The sequence below is a fragment of the Mustela putorius genome, unplaced genomic scaffold (genome assembly GCF_011764305.1).
Source record: "Mustela putorius furo isolate JIRA1106 unplaced genomic scaffold, ASM1176430v1.1 tig00000083_pilon_pilon_pilon, whole genome shotgun sequence".
Lineage (NCBI taxonomy): Eukaryota > Metazoa > Chordata > Mammalia > Carnivora > Mustelidae > Mustela > Mustela putorius.
In genome coordinates this window covers 28,203,017-28,218,660 of record NW_025421273.1, presented here as the reverse complement: position 1 = coordinate 28,218,660, position 15,644 = coordinate 28,203,017, and the positions used below count along the sequence as shown (strand labels likewise).

The following is a 15,644-nucleotide window of genomic DNA, read 5'->3' as shown; positions in this document are numbered from 1 at the left end:
GACATTCAGTAAAAGAAACAAAACAAGTGGTGGAAAAGTGAGCACCTCTTAGGATCCATTTATTTCATAGCACTGGGTCTTAAAGCATTCACCAAGCTGGGAGGAATGGAGGAAGTTCATTCGAGGTAGTGGAAACTGTCTGTGCTGAGACCCATCTAGTGGCCCAACCCCTGTGGGGAACTCATAGTAGCTGGAGACACCTAGGTTTTTGGACATGATAGGATATGAAAGAGGTGACCATGTCTATTTCTTAATAAGAATACTGAGATAACATTTACAGAGAAAGAGGTGTTTATTAATTTTTCCCAGAGCTGATGTCTCTTTAATTCTGGGAATCCTGGGATGTCGTCTTTCCCTTCTCCTTGATTAATTTCATTTGCCACCCCCTCCCCCCGCGTCCAATGATGGACCACCTGCCATCCTTCCGCAGTGAGTTGGTGGTTATTTAAGTCTACTCTTTTGAGCTAAATGTTACCAAATGGTCATAACCGAATATGCTTTGCCTCTCCGAAAACGTTTCAGTGAGAAAAAATTAAAGTCTTCACCTGAACATTGAAGACTAGAGGCCAATCTTGGTGTCTCATTGTGATTTTGATTATGTAAAACATCCCGCATTGGTTTTAAAAGTCTTTCTTTCCTCCACTGCACCCTTGTTAGCTCGGGGATGTGATGGTTGACATCGCAAGTAACATCATGTTGGCTGACGAGCGTGTCCTGTGGCTGGCGCAGAGGGAAGCGAGGGCCTGCAGTAGAATCGTTCAGTGTCTGCAGCGCGTTGCTACGTACCGATTAGCAAACGGAGCTCATGTTTATTCAACAGTAAGTGTAATGTCCTCCACTCGAAGAAAAAAATTCATTGAAAGCCAACTTGAATTTAAAAAAGACAGGTTGTTCCCCCCCACCAACCCCCATGATAGGGTGGGTATCACTGCTGATTATTACAAAATTTTCTGTTGTTTCACCATTTAAAAGCTCATTTTGCTTTGAGTAATCTGCTTTCTTGATAACTGGAAAATACTTTCTTAATTTGCCATTTGAATGGTTCTCACCATTTCATGTAAAACAACATAAGCACATGGTAGTTTTGCTGTGCTGTCGTAGACCCAACGTCCAGCCCAGCAGATGCTCTGTTCCGGGCCCTGAGGGATGTTCCGAGAGAGCGTCAGATTGCTTGCCCACGTTCCAGTTTCAAAAGAGAACTGGGAGGCCCTCCAACCCCTGTGAACTCTTGGCATTTCCAGCGGTCTCTCTCTTGGAATGATGAGTTTTTATAATTAATAATCACTCAGTTAAATAGTATAAAATTTTATTTGTGCTAAATTGAGTTGGTGTCCTGCTTTTTCTAAAAATGTGGTAAAATATGATAAATAGGGGCACCTGGGTGGCTCAGTGGGTTAAGCTTCTGCCTTTGGCTCAGGTCATGATCTTAGGGTTCTGGGATTGAGCCCCGCACTGGACTCTCTGCTCAGGGGTAGCTTGTTCCCCCCACCACCCCACCTGCCTCTCTATTTGTGATCTTTCTCTCTCTCTCAATAAATCAATAAAATCTTTAAAAAAATATGATAAATAACGTGTCATTCCCTTATGACATGCACTCTGATCTGATCCAAGGTTTTCATTTCCTAATTATTTTAGTGGGTTCATAGACTGTTTTAGAATTCCTCCTATGATTTTATACGATTAAAGATTACTGTTTTTCCAAAGATCAATTGGATCTTTCTTATGATACTGTGTTTCATAGTTCCTTTTGCTCAGTGAGGCTTGGGATTACCTCCTTGAATAATACATGGAATGGAGGGCTTCCATGACTGCTATCCTGACAACGTGGTTCAGGGTGATTTCTTTCTCAGATATATGACCTTTCTTGAAACCGGCTCGCCATATTTATGGCCACATTTGGACCTCCCTGGTCATTTAGATCCATTTTAAGTCCCATGTTTTTGCCTAACTACTTGGCTCCAAGAGCTTCTTCCTTTATCTGCGCTCATCGGTTCTTCAGAGAACTCAAGGATATGATACAGCTGCAGTGTAGATGTCTGCACTCTAAGTGTGAGAAAGGTTCCAGGAAGTTATGCTTCTATAATATGATACGGCTTCCAGAGCACCTCAGAATTGCACTTTTCTTTCTTTTGACTGAGGTTTCACATGCTTTTCATAATTATATGTATCTTTGCTCAGTAAAAGAATGGAATGTCATTTGTTAACAAATATCATTGAACTTGTCAGACTCTTCACCATGTGTCATTGTGCGACAGAAACTAACGCAAAGATTTGTTAGTCTTGAATATTTGGGGAAACCACCACTTCTTTTCTATCATGCCTGTGGTGTGTGGTGGATTCTAGGTGGCCTTTCCTGTTTTTTTAATTGGTATCTTCCGAAGAGATTTTACATACCTCACACAGAAGTTTTACACTTAAAAAGAAATTGAGAAAGAGGACATTGCCTATATATGGTACATAGAACAGTGCCTTGGCTTTACAGTAGGCATCACTTAGTCATCCTTAAAGAAAGGACAGAGATGCTGTCTATCTGCAAAGAGTTAACTTGATCTCCCAGTAATATGAAGAGTGACTAGGACATGAAGTGTTGGAATGAGGGCACTTAAATATTTTTTAAATTTTTTTTCTTTTATTAATTTTTTATTTTTTATAAACATATATTTTTATTTTTATCCCCAGAATATTTTTTAAATTTTTAATTTTACTTTATGTTTATTTTTTTTAAATAAGTTTAAACTTTTTTTTTTTTTTTAAGATTTTATTTATTTATTTATTTGACACACAGGGAGAGATCACAAGTAGGCAGAGAGACAGGCAGGGAGAGGAGAAGCAGGCTCTATGCTGAGCAGAGAGCCCCATGTGGGGCTTGATCCCAGGACCCTGCGATCACGACCTGAGCCAAAGGCAAAGGCCCAACCCACCGAGCCACTCAGGCGCCCCTAATTTTACTTTTTAAATTTTTGTTTAAGTAACCTCTCTCTTCAACATGGGGCTCTAGCTCATGACCCCAAAATCAGAAGTTGCATGCTCTGCCGGGTGAGCCAGCCCAGAGCAAGGCAACTGTTAAAAGTGTATTTCTCAAACCCTGATACTCCTCTTGTATTATCATGAAGAGAGTCCACTGATTTCTGTTAGCTCATTTTTTTTTTATAAGACACTTTCATTTTTACCTTCTAGCTTCCTACAAAGTGTTCTTTACATGATTTTTTAATCAATTTCTCATTTATCTCTGACCCTCCATAGTTTATGACTTGTTTCCTCACTTGGTATCTGTCTAGTTTACGATACCCTTTTGTTTCCAGCCTCTTTTTTTATGTGCCAGTTACCTGCACAGTGTCATTGTTAAGTAAGAATCTTGGCTTTTGCTTCTCACTTATGTACAGTGTTTTGTGTTTGAAAACTCTTAGAAAGTGCTTTTCCCTCATGCTGTAAATCTTTCATAACTCCTGTTTGATTGACTTTTGAAGTATTCACCCAATATTGCTCTGGAAGCTTATGTCATCAAGGCCGCGGGCTTCACTGGGATGACATGCACCGTGTTCCAGAAGGTAGCAGCTGCTGACCGGACAGGCCTTTCCGAGTATGGGAGGCGGGACCCGGACGGAAACCTGGATAAACAACTGAGCTTTAAGTGCAATGTTTCAAATACGTTTTCAAGTCTGGCACTGAAGGTACGTTATATTCTATAAGCATTTAAGACACTTTAGCGTTAGCGCTGTCAGATTAGAATACTCCAAATGGTTTGCTTTGCACAATAACCTTATTAGAAGATACTTAGGGGTGGGGTGTGGTGGGTATTGGGATTCTTTTGGCTGTTGCTTGAAAAGAAATTCAGACCTGGAAGGGACATGTGATTTTCATGGGACTGGACACCTGTGCCGTTTGGACCCCATTTTCCACACAGAAATATCAAAATCATACATTATGACTGCCAAGTGGTAAAAAGATGAATATATTAATACATATTAGAACATTTTCTTTGACCTGAAAGTTCATTTTTATGCTCCTGGTTTTAAAGACATGAAAACATTTCCGTAGACGACCTCCAAGTACTGCATGTCCCCTTGGCTCTGGGCTTGCTGGACCTAATGGAAAAGCCAGCCTTGAGATCGGGCATTTGACCAGGCAAGCTGTAGATCAAGGTTTTTGGCAAAGAGGTGCCAACATGTGTGATCTGTCTTCAGAAAATGTGTGTTTTATTGCATCAAGCCAAATGGAAAGCATTTTTATTGAGTTTTAACATTTAGGGTATAGATGTGTTTTGTTAAACTACATCGACGCACATAGTAGATGTACAATTCCGACACCCTAATGGAACCACATTTTCTCATTTAGCTTTGTGTGGCCATGTGTAACTGTGTTCTCTTTGGATTTTAATTACACAGTATGTTCTTTGTTTCTGGCTTGTCCCTGAATTCTATCACAAACAGTATTGCATTCACTTTAAAGGCTGCATGGTAATTGCTCAAATAGGTGTTATATGTCCTGGTACTTTGTGGGCACAACTCAGTAAATACCGAATGGATGAATGGATGGATGTGGGCACTTAGGAAGTACTGAATGAATGAATGAGTGAGTGAATGAATGAAAGAAAATTAACATTATTTTTGTTATACCTTGCCGTGGGTGACCTCCATAAAAACTGGTTTGTCCAATTTAGAAGTAGTCCCGGTTCTCCTACTGCCGAAGACAATCTCAGCTAGGTCAGAATGTCTAATGATAATATATTTCCTTGATATAATATACTCTGAGGAAAATTGGCAAGATTTATTTGTGACTCTTCGTTCTGGGAGGGTACTTAACGCACCCAGCCATGCTCCTGCCGACCTGCTGTTTTCCTTATTATGTTGTTCACCGGTAAAAACATACCACAGAAGGCAGAGAAGCAGCATCGCACACCAGCCCAAGAGAGAGAGGCCTGTGTCTTGGAGGAGCACTTAAAATTGATGAACCCTTCTATCTTAGATGATCATAGTCGGTAGAAAGGGATTACAAATGATGAAACCCTACATTTCATCAATTTCACAAGCTACCCCTCTGGGTAAGGAGAGCTCCTACCTGCCAGAGTAGAAAGCTTTAAATGAACACACTCAGATTTGTCAATTTCATACTATTCTATCCTTTTAAGATCATCTGTGGCCAGAAACCAAGGACACATTACACTATTATTCATGCTTCATTGATGGACATGATTAAACCGAGTGAGAAAGGACGATATCCTTCATGACATAAAATTAGTTAAAAATTGTAACATCAACGGGGCAAAATGCTTTAGCACTTTACTAGAAAACTTACTTTACATTTTTAACTTTATACTAGGGCAATTTTTATTCTTTTTGCATGTCTTTTTTTTTTTTAATGCCTTGAATATACACTGAGAAGATAATGTGAACACCTCCTAATTGATGATATTACCCTTGAATGGGAGAATGTGCTAATATGTGAAGTTATACCTCTAAAAGGCAGTTCTCTGTTAGTAATAGGAGCCTTACGTGTATTTTATTTCTTCAATTTCTGTCCTTCTGTCTTTGCTACCATCACAGTCTTGTTTGGACTTCTATATTACCCATTTGACTTTCCATTTAGTCTTGGGTCTCTAGGCTCTTCCTTAAAAATCCATCCTTCAGTGGTGCCTGGGTGGCTCAGTGGGTTAAGCTTCTGCCTTCCACTCAGGTCCTGATCCTGGGGGGTCCTGGGATCAAGCCCTGCATTGGGCTCTCTGCTCGGCGGGGAGCCTGCTTCCCACTCTCTCTCTGCCTGCCTCTCTGCCTGTCTGACAAATAAATAAATAAAATATTAAAAAAAAAATGCATGCTTCAGGGGCGCCTGGCTGGCTCAGATGGTTAAACATCTGCCTTTGTCTTAGGTCGTGATCCCAGGGTCCTGGGATCGAGTCCCTCCTTGGCAGGAAGCCTGCTTCTCCCTCTCTCACCTGCCCTGCCTGTGTTCCCTCTCTCGCTGTGTCTCTCTCTGTCAAATAAATAAACTCTTTAAAAAAAAAAAATCCACTTTTCTCATATAGATTGGTCTACCTAGGCCTGCCTGATGTTGAACCAGCATGTACCAATGCAACCAGGACAGTCAGTAAGAAATTAAAATAATACTTCCTTACCCTGTATCGTATTTAGCTGCTGGGCCAGTTCCTGAGTACCTCCTTGCTGCTTTTCCTCCAGGGAGCACCACCCAGGCTATCGAACATGTAGATAGTTAAGACAGCATGAGCAAATTAATATTTTTATTATTTTTTTTAGTATTTTATTGTTTTAAAGCAGGTGCCTCTTCGACTCATTCCAGTTTTAGTGTTCAAATTCTGTAGAAGTGAGCAAAATTAGGATTTCAGGAAATTTTAATTTATTAATTACACAGTATCAGAAGTTCAGATTGTTTCATAAAGGAAAGGTGCTGAAGTGTAGTAGAAGTATTTGAATTAATATCCCTTAAGATGCGTATTTTTCTCCTGGTTGAATGTCATTGTGAGTAGGGAAATACACATGAATTTTGCATATAAAATAATAAGGGCTCTATGATAACATCTATTTCACATGTGTTCATACTGTGTCAATTTTAGTATTGAAATTAATACTAAAAGGATGTTGTAGAAGTTAAAATAGGATGAGGTTCTCAGTGATTGAAGGCATTTTCTGTCTCCCCAGCCTCCAGACCACCACCTGCCACACTGAGGCAGTAATAGTCATAATAATCCCACCCACACTTCTGTAGCCTCCCGTGCTTGTCATGGTCCTGATCCCCTGTGGTCCTCACAGCTGTTTGTTAGAAAGGTCTTTCGATGCCTGTGACAGCGGAGACCCGGGGAGTGTAAACAAAATTGTGCCATGTGAAGGGACCATGGAGTGATCAGTCTGGGACCCCCCATCTTGGTTCCTTGTTTCAGATCTTGTGTTCCTATCCCCAGGGGTGGCAGGTGACCTGCAGTCATGAACATTAGACTCCAAAAACATATACTTCCCCAAGAGTTTTAAGGGCACCTTTTCTGATTGATTGGCTATAATTGCCGTGTCTGTTTCCATTGCTGTGATCCATACATTTTAACGTGAACAGATGGTTAAGTGAAATGACAGACTGGTTCCTTGCCTTTAGGTCAAGTGGCAAAAGGTAAAATCATGACAGATGTTACCAGTGGGTGTTCCTCAATGATTTGATTCATGAGATTTACAACTTTTCCATAATTAATTATCACTTCTTTTAAAGAAATGAATTATACAAATATATTCTTACTATAAAAATCCAAACATTATGCATTATTGATACTTTTTCCGGCTCTCTTAGCCATCCTCTGTCCATCCCAGAGCCCCTGGAATTATTATTGAGCCATATTCCATATTGGACTTTAAAGGATATTTTATTTTATTTTTATTTAAAAATATTTTTTTCTCACCATAGCACATACCCTCCCCATTGTCCATCTCCCAGCTACCCCATCCCTCCCACCCCCCCTGCTCCAGCAACCCTTAGTTTGTTTTCTGCTGTTAACTCCCTTGCTGGTTTCATCTTATTTCATTTTCCCCTCCCTTCCCCTATGATCTTCTGTCTTGTTTCTCAAATTCCTCATATCATTGAGGTCATATGATAATTATCTCTCTCTGATTGACTTATTTCACTCAGCATAATACCCTCTAGTTCCATCCATGTCATTGCAAATGGCAAGGTTTTTTTTGATGGCTGCATAGTATTCCGTTGTATATATACACCACATCTTCATTATCCATTCATCTGTTGATTGGCATCTAGGCTCTTTCCATAGTTTGGCTATTGTGGACATTGCTGCTAGAAACAATGGGGTGCAGGTGTCCCTTCAGATCACTACATTTGTATCTTTAAGGTAAATATTAGTGCAATGCTGGGTTGTAAGGTAGCTCTATTTTCAACTTTTTGAGGAACCTCCACGCTGTTTTCCAGAGTGGCTGCACCAGCTTGCATTTCTACCAATAAAGGGTAATTATATAATATTATATTAGATTATATTTTACTTTATTTTTTTAAAGATTTTATTTATTTGAGAGAGAGCGTGAGAGGGGAGAAGGTCAGAGGAGAAGCAGACTCCCCAGGACCGCAGGATCACGACCTGAGCCGAAGGCAGTTGCTTAGCCAAATGAGCCATTCAGGCACCCAATAAAGGGTAAAAGCCAAAGTATGTAGCTTTCATCTAGTGATGATGTGTTCATACTCCTCTGACTTTTTATAATTTCTTGTTGTTTTGGATGGTTTTATAACTTTAAACTTTGGAAGAAAACATTGTCAGACTTCTAGAAATCATAGATGTTGTTTCCTTTTTCAGCTCTTTTAGAAAATGTCATCAGTCTGTCTTCTTTGTAAAATTAATTTGATAACCCCTAAGTAATGCTTTCCCAGAGAGTTGTGTTGTGCTTTTGAGTCATTTTTAAAAAAAAAAAGATTTTATTTATTTATTTGACAGATGGAAATCAGAAGCAGGCAGAGAAGCAGACCGAGAGAGAGGTGGAAGCAGGCTCCCTGCTGAGCAGAGAGCTTGATGCAGGGCTCTATCCCAGGACCCTGGGATCATGACCTGAGCCAAAGGCAGAGGCTTTAACCCACTGAGCCACCCAGGCGCTCCATTTTTTAAGTCATGTTGTGTTCACAATAAAGTCATTTTATTGAATCTTCTAGTTCTTAAGTTTTAATAAATGTCCAGTATGTAACGCTTCATCAGGATTTTGACCTTTTAACTAGTCAAGCTGTTGATGTTTTTCCTTTCTTGCATTCCTCATTTCACACTTCCGATAAATTTGTATACAGAATAGAAATTTACTAGATGAATTTATATCAGACTTTGTGTCTCCATCAAATTATTTATGTTTGTAAGTGAGAACAGTAGAAACCTTTTTGTGTATGTTTCTTAGGCAGATTATTTCTACCAAATATCTTTATGGCATCTTCAGTTTAAAATAAGTATTCAAACTTCTAATATTCAAACTTCAAAATACTTTATTTTGCAGGTGTTTGTGTGTTTCAGCATTGTTCCAAGCACAGCCGTTAAAAACTCATTTTAAAGTCAATCACTTGCTTAAATAGAACCTTTTCAAAAATATAATCATGCCACACAGACTTTCATTAGTTTTACAAACAGTGGGTTACTTCTATCAAATAAAGTGCCGGGAACTATTATTAACATGGGTGGGGGGGGTCCAGAAAAATGAGTGAGATGATCCGCACTCAGAAATCCTGCTATTGTAGTTAAAGGGGCAGACAGTGAGTTGGTGCTGTGGTAGTGCAGGTGTTAGATAGAGATGTATGCAGAATGCCACGTGAGGCCAGCAGAGGGAGCAGCTGACCGGAAAAGCAGTATAGTGAGGAGTCACGTAATTAATCATCCCAAAAGGCCCCATGTTAAGGATGTCTTTCTCTTGGCTGTCAGCTGCTCTTATTCTGATCCATCTTTGACATAGCCTGCAGAGTTATCTTGCTCGAAATCATATCTGCCCAGTTCAAGAGTTTGCCAGCGAAGGAAGAGCAGAGCATTTCAGCAAGGGATCCTGGCGTGTGCAGTGCTCACAAGTGGCTTAAAAAATGTAGGAAATCACAAGGGTTGGTATATTCAGGGTGGCCAGGTTACAGGTGTTGGTATAGGGAATGTTAGAAGAGGAATTTGAGATGTAAATTTTAGCCAAATCCTATGATGTACTTAGGTTTGGGGGCAGTATTCTCTAAATATTGGCGAACTGGGGTGTTTTTTAATAGAAGAGCAAATATGTTTCTTCGGTTGAAATTCTGTTGGCGATGTGGACTTAGGACTGGAGAGAGTTTGATGTCAAGAGAAAAACTTTGTGGGGCGCCTGGGGGGCTCCGTCGTTGGGCATCTGCCTTCGCCTCAGGTCATGATCCCAGAGTCCTGGGATAGAGCCCTGCATTGGACACTCTGCTCAGCAGGAAGTCTGCTTCTTTCTCTTCCACTCCCCCTGCTTGTGTTCCTTCTCTCGCTGTGTCTCTGTCAAGTAAATAAATAAAATCTTAAAAAAAGAGAAAAATTTTTTGATGAAGTCTTAAAACGGAATTTTTTTAGGTGGTTAATTATTTACCTCCTTGGTATCCGGATTTGATTTTTATTGAATGCTGAATAATTTATAGTTTAACAATTCCTAGTAAAGAAGTATGTAAAACATTCAGCCAGCATATCCAGCTGTTCTGTTTGATACTATGTTTTTCTTAACATAATTTCTAACATGTTTCTTAGTCTCAGGGGGCACTTCTGCTAACATCAGAGTTTACTTGAATCTAAGTTTCTATTAAGTCTGTACAGTTTCTTTGTGTTGACAGTTTGAATCCGTCCTAAATCATCTTAGAATTCCACAAGTCCAAATTAATTAAAGTCCCATTTGTGGTAGGCTACATTGGTGCTTATGTCTATAATTGATTGTTGTAAAATTGATAGAGTGATCACTGAGATTCTTGATCTGTTTAATGCTATCGACATTAGCAGTATTTGTTACCGTGGGAAAATTCACTCTATTGTCTGAAATAATTCCTTGTAATTTCAACCCTTTGAAATGGAGTTTGCATTTCTCTTTATTTTATGCTTCTGTGCTTTGGTGTGGTGTTCAGATACTTCACATACCTGATAAATTGTTCTAGCTATTAAATTTCATATACATACATTGAGAAACCTGTTCAGGGTACAGTTAGGAAACATTCATAGCCGTCTGAACTATTCTTTCTGGTCTCTGCATGCTAATATGGTAACCTTTCTTTGATTTTGTTTTTCATGTATTTTCAGAATACTATCATCGAGGCTTCTATTCAGCTGCCTCCTTCCCTTTTCTCACCAAAGCAGAAAAGGGAAGTCAGGCCCACTGATGACTCTCTCTGTAAGCTTCAACTAATTGCATTCCGCAACGGAAAGCTTTTCCCAGCTACCGGGAATTCAACAAATTTGGCTGATGATGGAAAACGCCGTACAGTAGTTACCCCCGTGATTCTCACCAAAATAGGTTTGTTATGTGGCTTATGTTCAACTGTAGTAACTGGGCAGTGGGACTTTATGAGATGCCGTACCTAAAAAATGCTTATTTTTGTTCCTTCTCATTTTAATGAGTCCCTAGTGAAAAAAGATACCACAGAGTACCCATTAGTATATAAGTCGACATTTAATCGTTTCTGGAGTTTGTTTCAGAAATGTTTCCATTTCCCATTTTCTCCAGATGGTGTGAATGTGGATACCTACCACATCCCTGTTAATGTAACACTGCGTCGAATCGCACACGGAGCAGATGCCGTGGCCGCCCAGTGGGATTTTGATTTGCTGAACGGACAAGGAGGCTGGAAGTCAGATGGGTGCCGTATACTCTACTCGGATGAAAATATCACCACCATTCAGTGCTACTCCCTTAGTAACTATGCAGTTTTAATGGTATGGCAGTTGTTAACTTGATGCATAAACGCTGAATTTCCTCATTTCTTCCCTATGCATATTTAAGCTCAAGTGAAGATTTTTACTTTTAACATAAACTGTTACATTTCATCAGGAGGTGATATTTGGGGTAATTCTGAATTTAAAGGGGAAATTAAGTGATGACCAAATGCAATGTATGGGGTTGAACTTGGTTATGGGGATTTTCAGGAAACTTTATAAGTGACTTACTTCCCCTGAACTCTGACCTTCCGAAATTTGGAGACATTTTGGGTTCATACAGTCCAGCTCTTGACTAAGGAAGAGTGACTCATTTGCCCAAAGATACACAGTGAAGAGCGAGAGATTTTCCTTCTTCTCCATTTACCACCTTTTCTCGCTATACATGGTAGGTTTTAGACGCTTGAATTTAGAGTAATGGTAGCAATTTCGATTTAGTCACGGTAAGTGACGGCTTTGACCCAGGTCATGGCTTTTCACGGTTAATGCTAATCAAGCTAATGTTGTTTTCTGTTATTTACGACTGTTCATACCTGTTGGTCTGTGGTAGCCCATTTCTTTAGTCTCAGGGAAACTAAAATCTATGGATGTATATAAACATTTCTATGAATGTATAGGAACAGTTCTTTTATTAATGAGTTACTTAAGTGAATCTGGTTCGTGGGCTGGTGAGTATGAAATTAGCTATACTGGTTTATATTTTATATTACAGTAGATGCGTGGGTACGTGGACATGCGTTTGGAGAACAGGGGAAGGGATTACAAATCTGAAAGACGTTTTTGAGAAATGGCACAGGTTCAGGTTTTGATTATAAAATAACCTGAAATTAGGAACTACTGGAGGAAAAATAATAGACATACATTGTCTGAACTTCATAAGTAGAGAAAGTTGGGCAAAATAAATGAAACAAAACACACAAAAGACATTTTATAAGCTTCACTGTTAATGAAGTGATACTGTACATGTGAAACTTATTTTTATTTAATACTAGTTAAAAGCGTCTATTTTTGAACTTCCTAGATGTTCTTCTAAACTGTTTAAATTGGCATAATCCTTTTCTAGAAAGAATAAGCTATTTTATCTTTCATGCTTTTAATCTTTTAAAAAATGTAATACACAATTCTTTAAAGCTAAAATTACAATACCGGGATATTTTTCTATTTTCAAAGACTCGCCTTTCTTTTGCTCTTTTAAAATGTAACTGTGCCACCTAGAGGCGCAAAGTAAAATGTATCTGAAATTGTGAATCAAAATTGTAAGGAAGTTAGTATATGGGATTTTTAGAATTGCTGATTAAACGTGAAGGTACAGCTAGTGAAATTATGCGTAGTCTTGAATAAAGTTATATCTGAGATAAAACAGGTATCTCCTAAATTTTGGAAATTAGCATATTTTTTCCTTCCCTGACGCTGTTTTAATAATCAATAAAATCCTATTGTCTGGAAAACTGTCTTAATACATGGCTTCCTGTAACAAATCTGAATTCCTATTTTGGCAGATAAAAACCTTTTCCTCATCAGGCTTTAAAGAATTTTGTAATTAAAAAAAGAGAGAGAGACAGAATATATTTGTTTGCAAATCCAGAATAGAAACCATGATTTGATTTGGTAGGTGTTCTGCTGTGACCAGTTATGTATATCCTAGGTCACAGTGGGAGCCAGAGTAAAAACTTAAGCAGAAATTGGGTTTGTTTGAAATAAATGATCAGAAATAGTAGGAATTGAGGCAGAAAGATTCTTGGAAGTTGCGGTCAGTAGGAGATAAAGGTGAGTAGTACGGAGGTAACGTGTAGGGTCAGACTATTTGTGTAGTACTTGATACCCAGTCGGTGATAGTGGTAAAGATAAAATAGCCTGTGGACTGTGATTCCCTTTTGTTACTGTGTTCACAGAGAAATACAGTAAACTAGAGAGCTCTCATTTGTTATTACATCCCTTTAGTGTGGCTTTGAAATTTTGTTTGTAAAACTTGCTGAATGAAAGCAAACTCGAGCTTCACCTACACTGTAACTAAATATGCATGCTAGCAACATCTTTAAAACATAATTCTTGGGGCACCTGGGTGGCCCAGTGGTTTAAGCCTCTGTCTTCGGCTCGGGTCATGATCTCAGGGCCCTGGGATCGAGCCACACATTGGGCTCTCTGCTCAGAGGGGAGCCTGCTTCCCCCTCTCTGCTCCGCCTACTTCTGATTTCTCGCTCTGTCAAATTAAAAAAAAAAAAACAAACACATAATTCTTAAATAGGGACTACATTCACAGGGATCAAATGTTTTAATTATTTCTACACATTAATATATAGTGAAAACTTGACCTCCACCCCTCTCTCCCATCATGGTTATTATCTGTGCAAAGTAGGTAACCTGTCACTAACAGAAGTTTCTTGCCTGTGGAAGGGATTTTCATGTGTATTGAAACGGAATGAATATGTAGTACTGTTTTCTCCCATTTTTACTTGAAGGCTGCATGCTGCAAACATTGTTTCAAACCATGCTTCCCCCCCCCCCCATGAAACAGTGTATCTTATGACGGTGATGGTGTCCTTGGAATAATATATTTTATGATGCCTTAGGATGTTAGGATGTTAGTGGTTAATTTTCATTAAGTGCTTATGTTCTAGGCATTCTCCTGAAGTCTTCACATGCATTCACTTATTTGGTCACTATAGCTACCTCATGAGGTCTAGTGCTACTAACATTATTCCCAGTTTACAGGTGGAGAAACTGAGGCATAGTGAGGTTTAGCACCAGGCGCAACTTTGTAAAGTTAGTGTTGGAATCGGGATTTGAATTTAGGCTCCAGAAATCAATGTTCTTAATCAGTCCACTAAATCTCCTTTCTGAATTCTTCCTGTATCTTCCTCATTCTTTTTTTTTATATATATAAGATTTATTCTAGAAAAAGTGCAAAAGAGAGAGAGTGCAAGAATAAGTTGATGGGGCGGGGGGGAGGCAGAGGGTGAGACTCCCCAAGCAGAACCCCCCCCCCCCCCCCCACTGAGCATGGAGCTGGATTCCAGGCTCGATCTCATAACCCGTATGAGATCAGGACATGAGCCAGAACCAAGACTCTGATGCCCAACCGACTGAGCCACCCAGACGCCCCAGCTTCCTACTTTTTCACCATTAAATGTTATTTTATCTTCCTACCATGACTTATTTAGGTCTCTCTCTGTTTCCAGTAATTGCCTTGTACAATACTATTTTGCAAGAATCTGAGAATACTCATGTGCATGGTTTTTGAGGGACATGGGCACTCTGGAGTGGGATTACTGGATGATAGGGTCTCCATACATTTATTGGTTGCTTATGCCATACAATTGACCCACGTGGTTGTTTTGGTTTATAGTCTTGACGGTAATGTAAGTTTTAGTTTTTCCATGTCCTTGCCAGTGCTTGGTAGTGCACATCTTTTTTTTTTAAAGATTTTATTTATTTATCTGGCAGAGATCCCAAGTAGGCAGAGAGGCAGGCAGAGAGAGAGGTGGAAGCAGGCTCCCCACTGAGCAGAGAGCCCGACGCGGGGCTCGATCCCAGGACCCTGGAATCATGACCCGAGCTGAAGGCAGAGGCCTCAACCCACTGAGCCACCCAGGTGCCTGGTAGTGCACATCTTTAACTGTAGTCTTTGATGGTGGTATTCTGATATTTTAGTTTTATTAAAGTTATTATTTAATTTTAATATTTATAATTTAATTCAAATTAAAAATGGTTTTAACTTGTTGTTCTCTGTTGACTAAAGATGCTGAGAACTCCGTTTTCTTACTGTCGGTTTGGGTGTCCCTTTTTGTGAAGTTCCCACTCAGATCTTGCCTGTTTTCATTATCTTTGACTTTTAATTTTTTTTCTCTCAGTTTTATTGAGATATAATTGACAAGCCACACTTTTTAAGGTGTACAGCATAATGACTTGACTTCCACATACTATGAAATGATTATCACAATAAGTTTATTTAACATCTGTTATCTTGTATAAATACCAAAAAAAGAGAGAAAGAAACTCAGCAACTTTCAAATACACCGTATAATAATAGTGTTATCTTATAACTGGGAATTTTTGCCTTTTGATCGCCTTCATCTAGTTCTCCCTCCCCTCATCCCCTGCTTCTGGTAACCACAAAAATGATCTCTTTCTCTATGAGGGTTTTTATTGGTTTGTTCATTTTGTTTTGTTTGTTTTTAAGATCCCACATATACATACATCTTGCCTATTTTTACTTTGCTTATCTGTTGTTTTCTTGCTGACTTACAGGAATTCTTGGTAT

At 39.2% G+C, this 15,644-nt stretch overlaps 1 protein-coding gene across 3 annotated transcripts in view; it reads left to right on the top strand.

Annotated features, from left to right (window-relative positions):
* ADGRA3 (adhesion G protein-coupled receptor A3) overlaps positions 1–15,644 on the top strand; it is a 124,729-nt gene that overhangs the window by 89,193 nt on the left and 19,892 nt on the right. For all 3 annotated transcript variants that reach the window (XM_013061530.2, XM_013061529.2, XM_045076080.1), the window contains 4 exons: positions 658–819; positions 3,468–3,671; positions 10,751–10,964; positions 11,175–11,383. In XM_013061530.2, the coding sequence (XP_012916984.2) occupies positions 658–819; positions 3,468–3,671; positions 10,751–10,964; positions 11,175–11,383 (789 nt within the window). The remainder of the gene's footprint in view (positions 1–657; positions 820–3,467; positions 3,672–10,750; positions 10,965–11,174; positions 11,384–15,644) is intronic.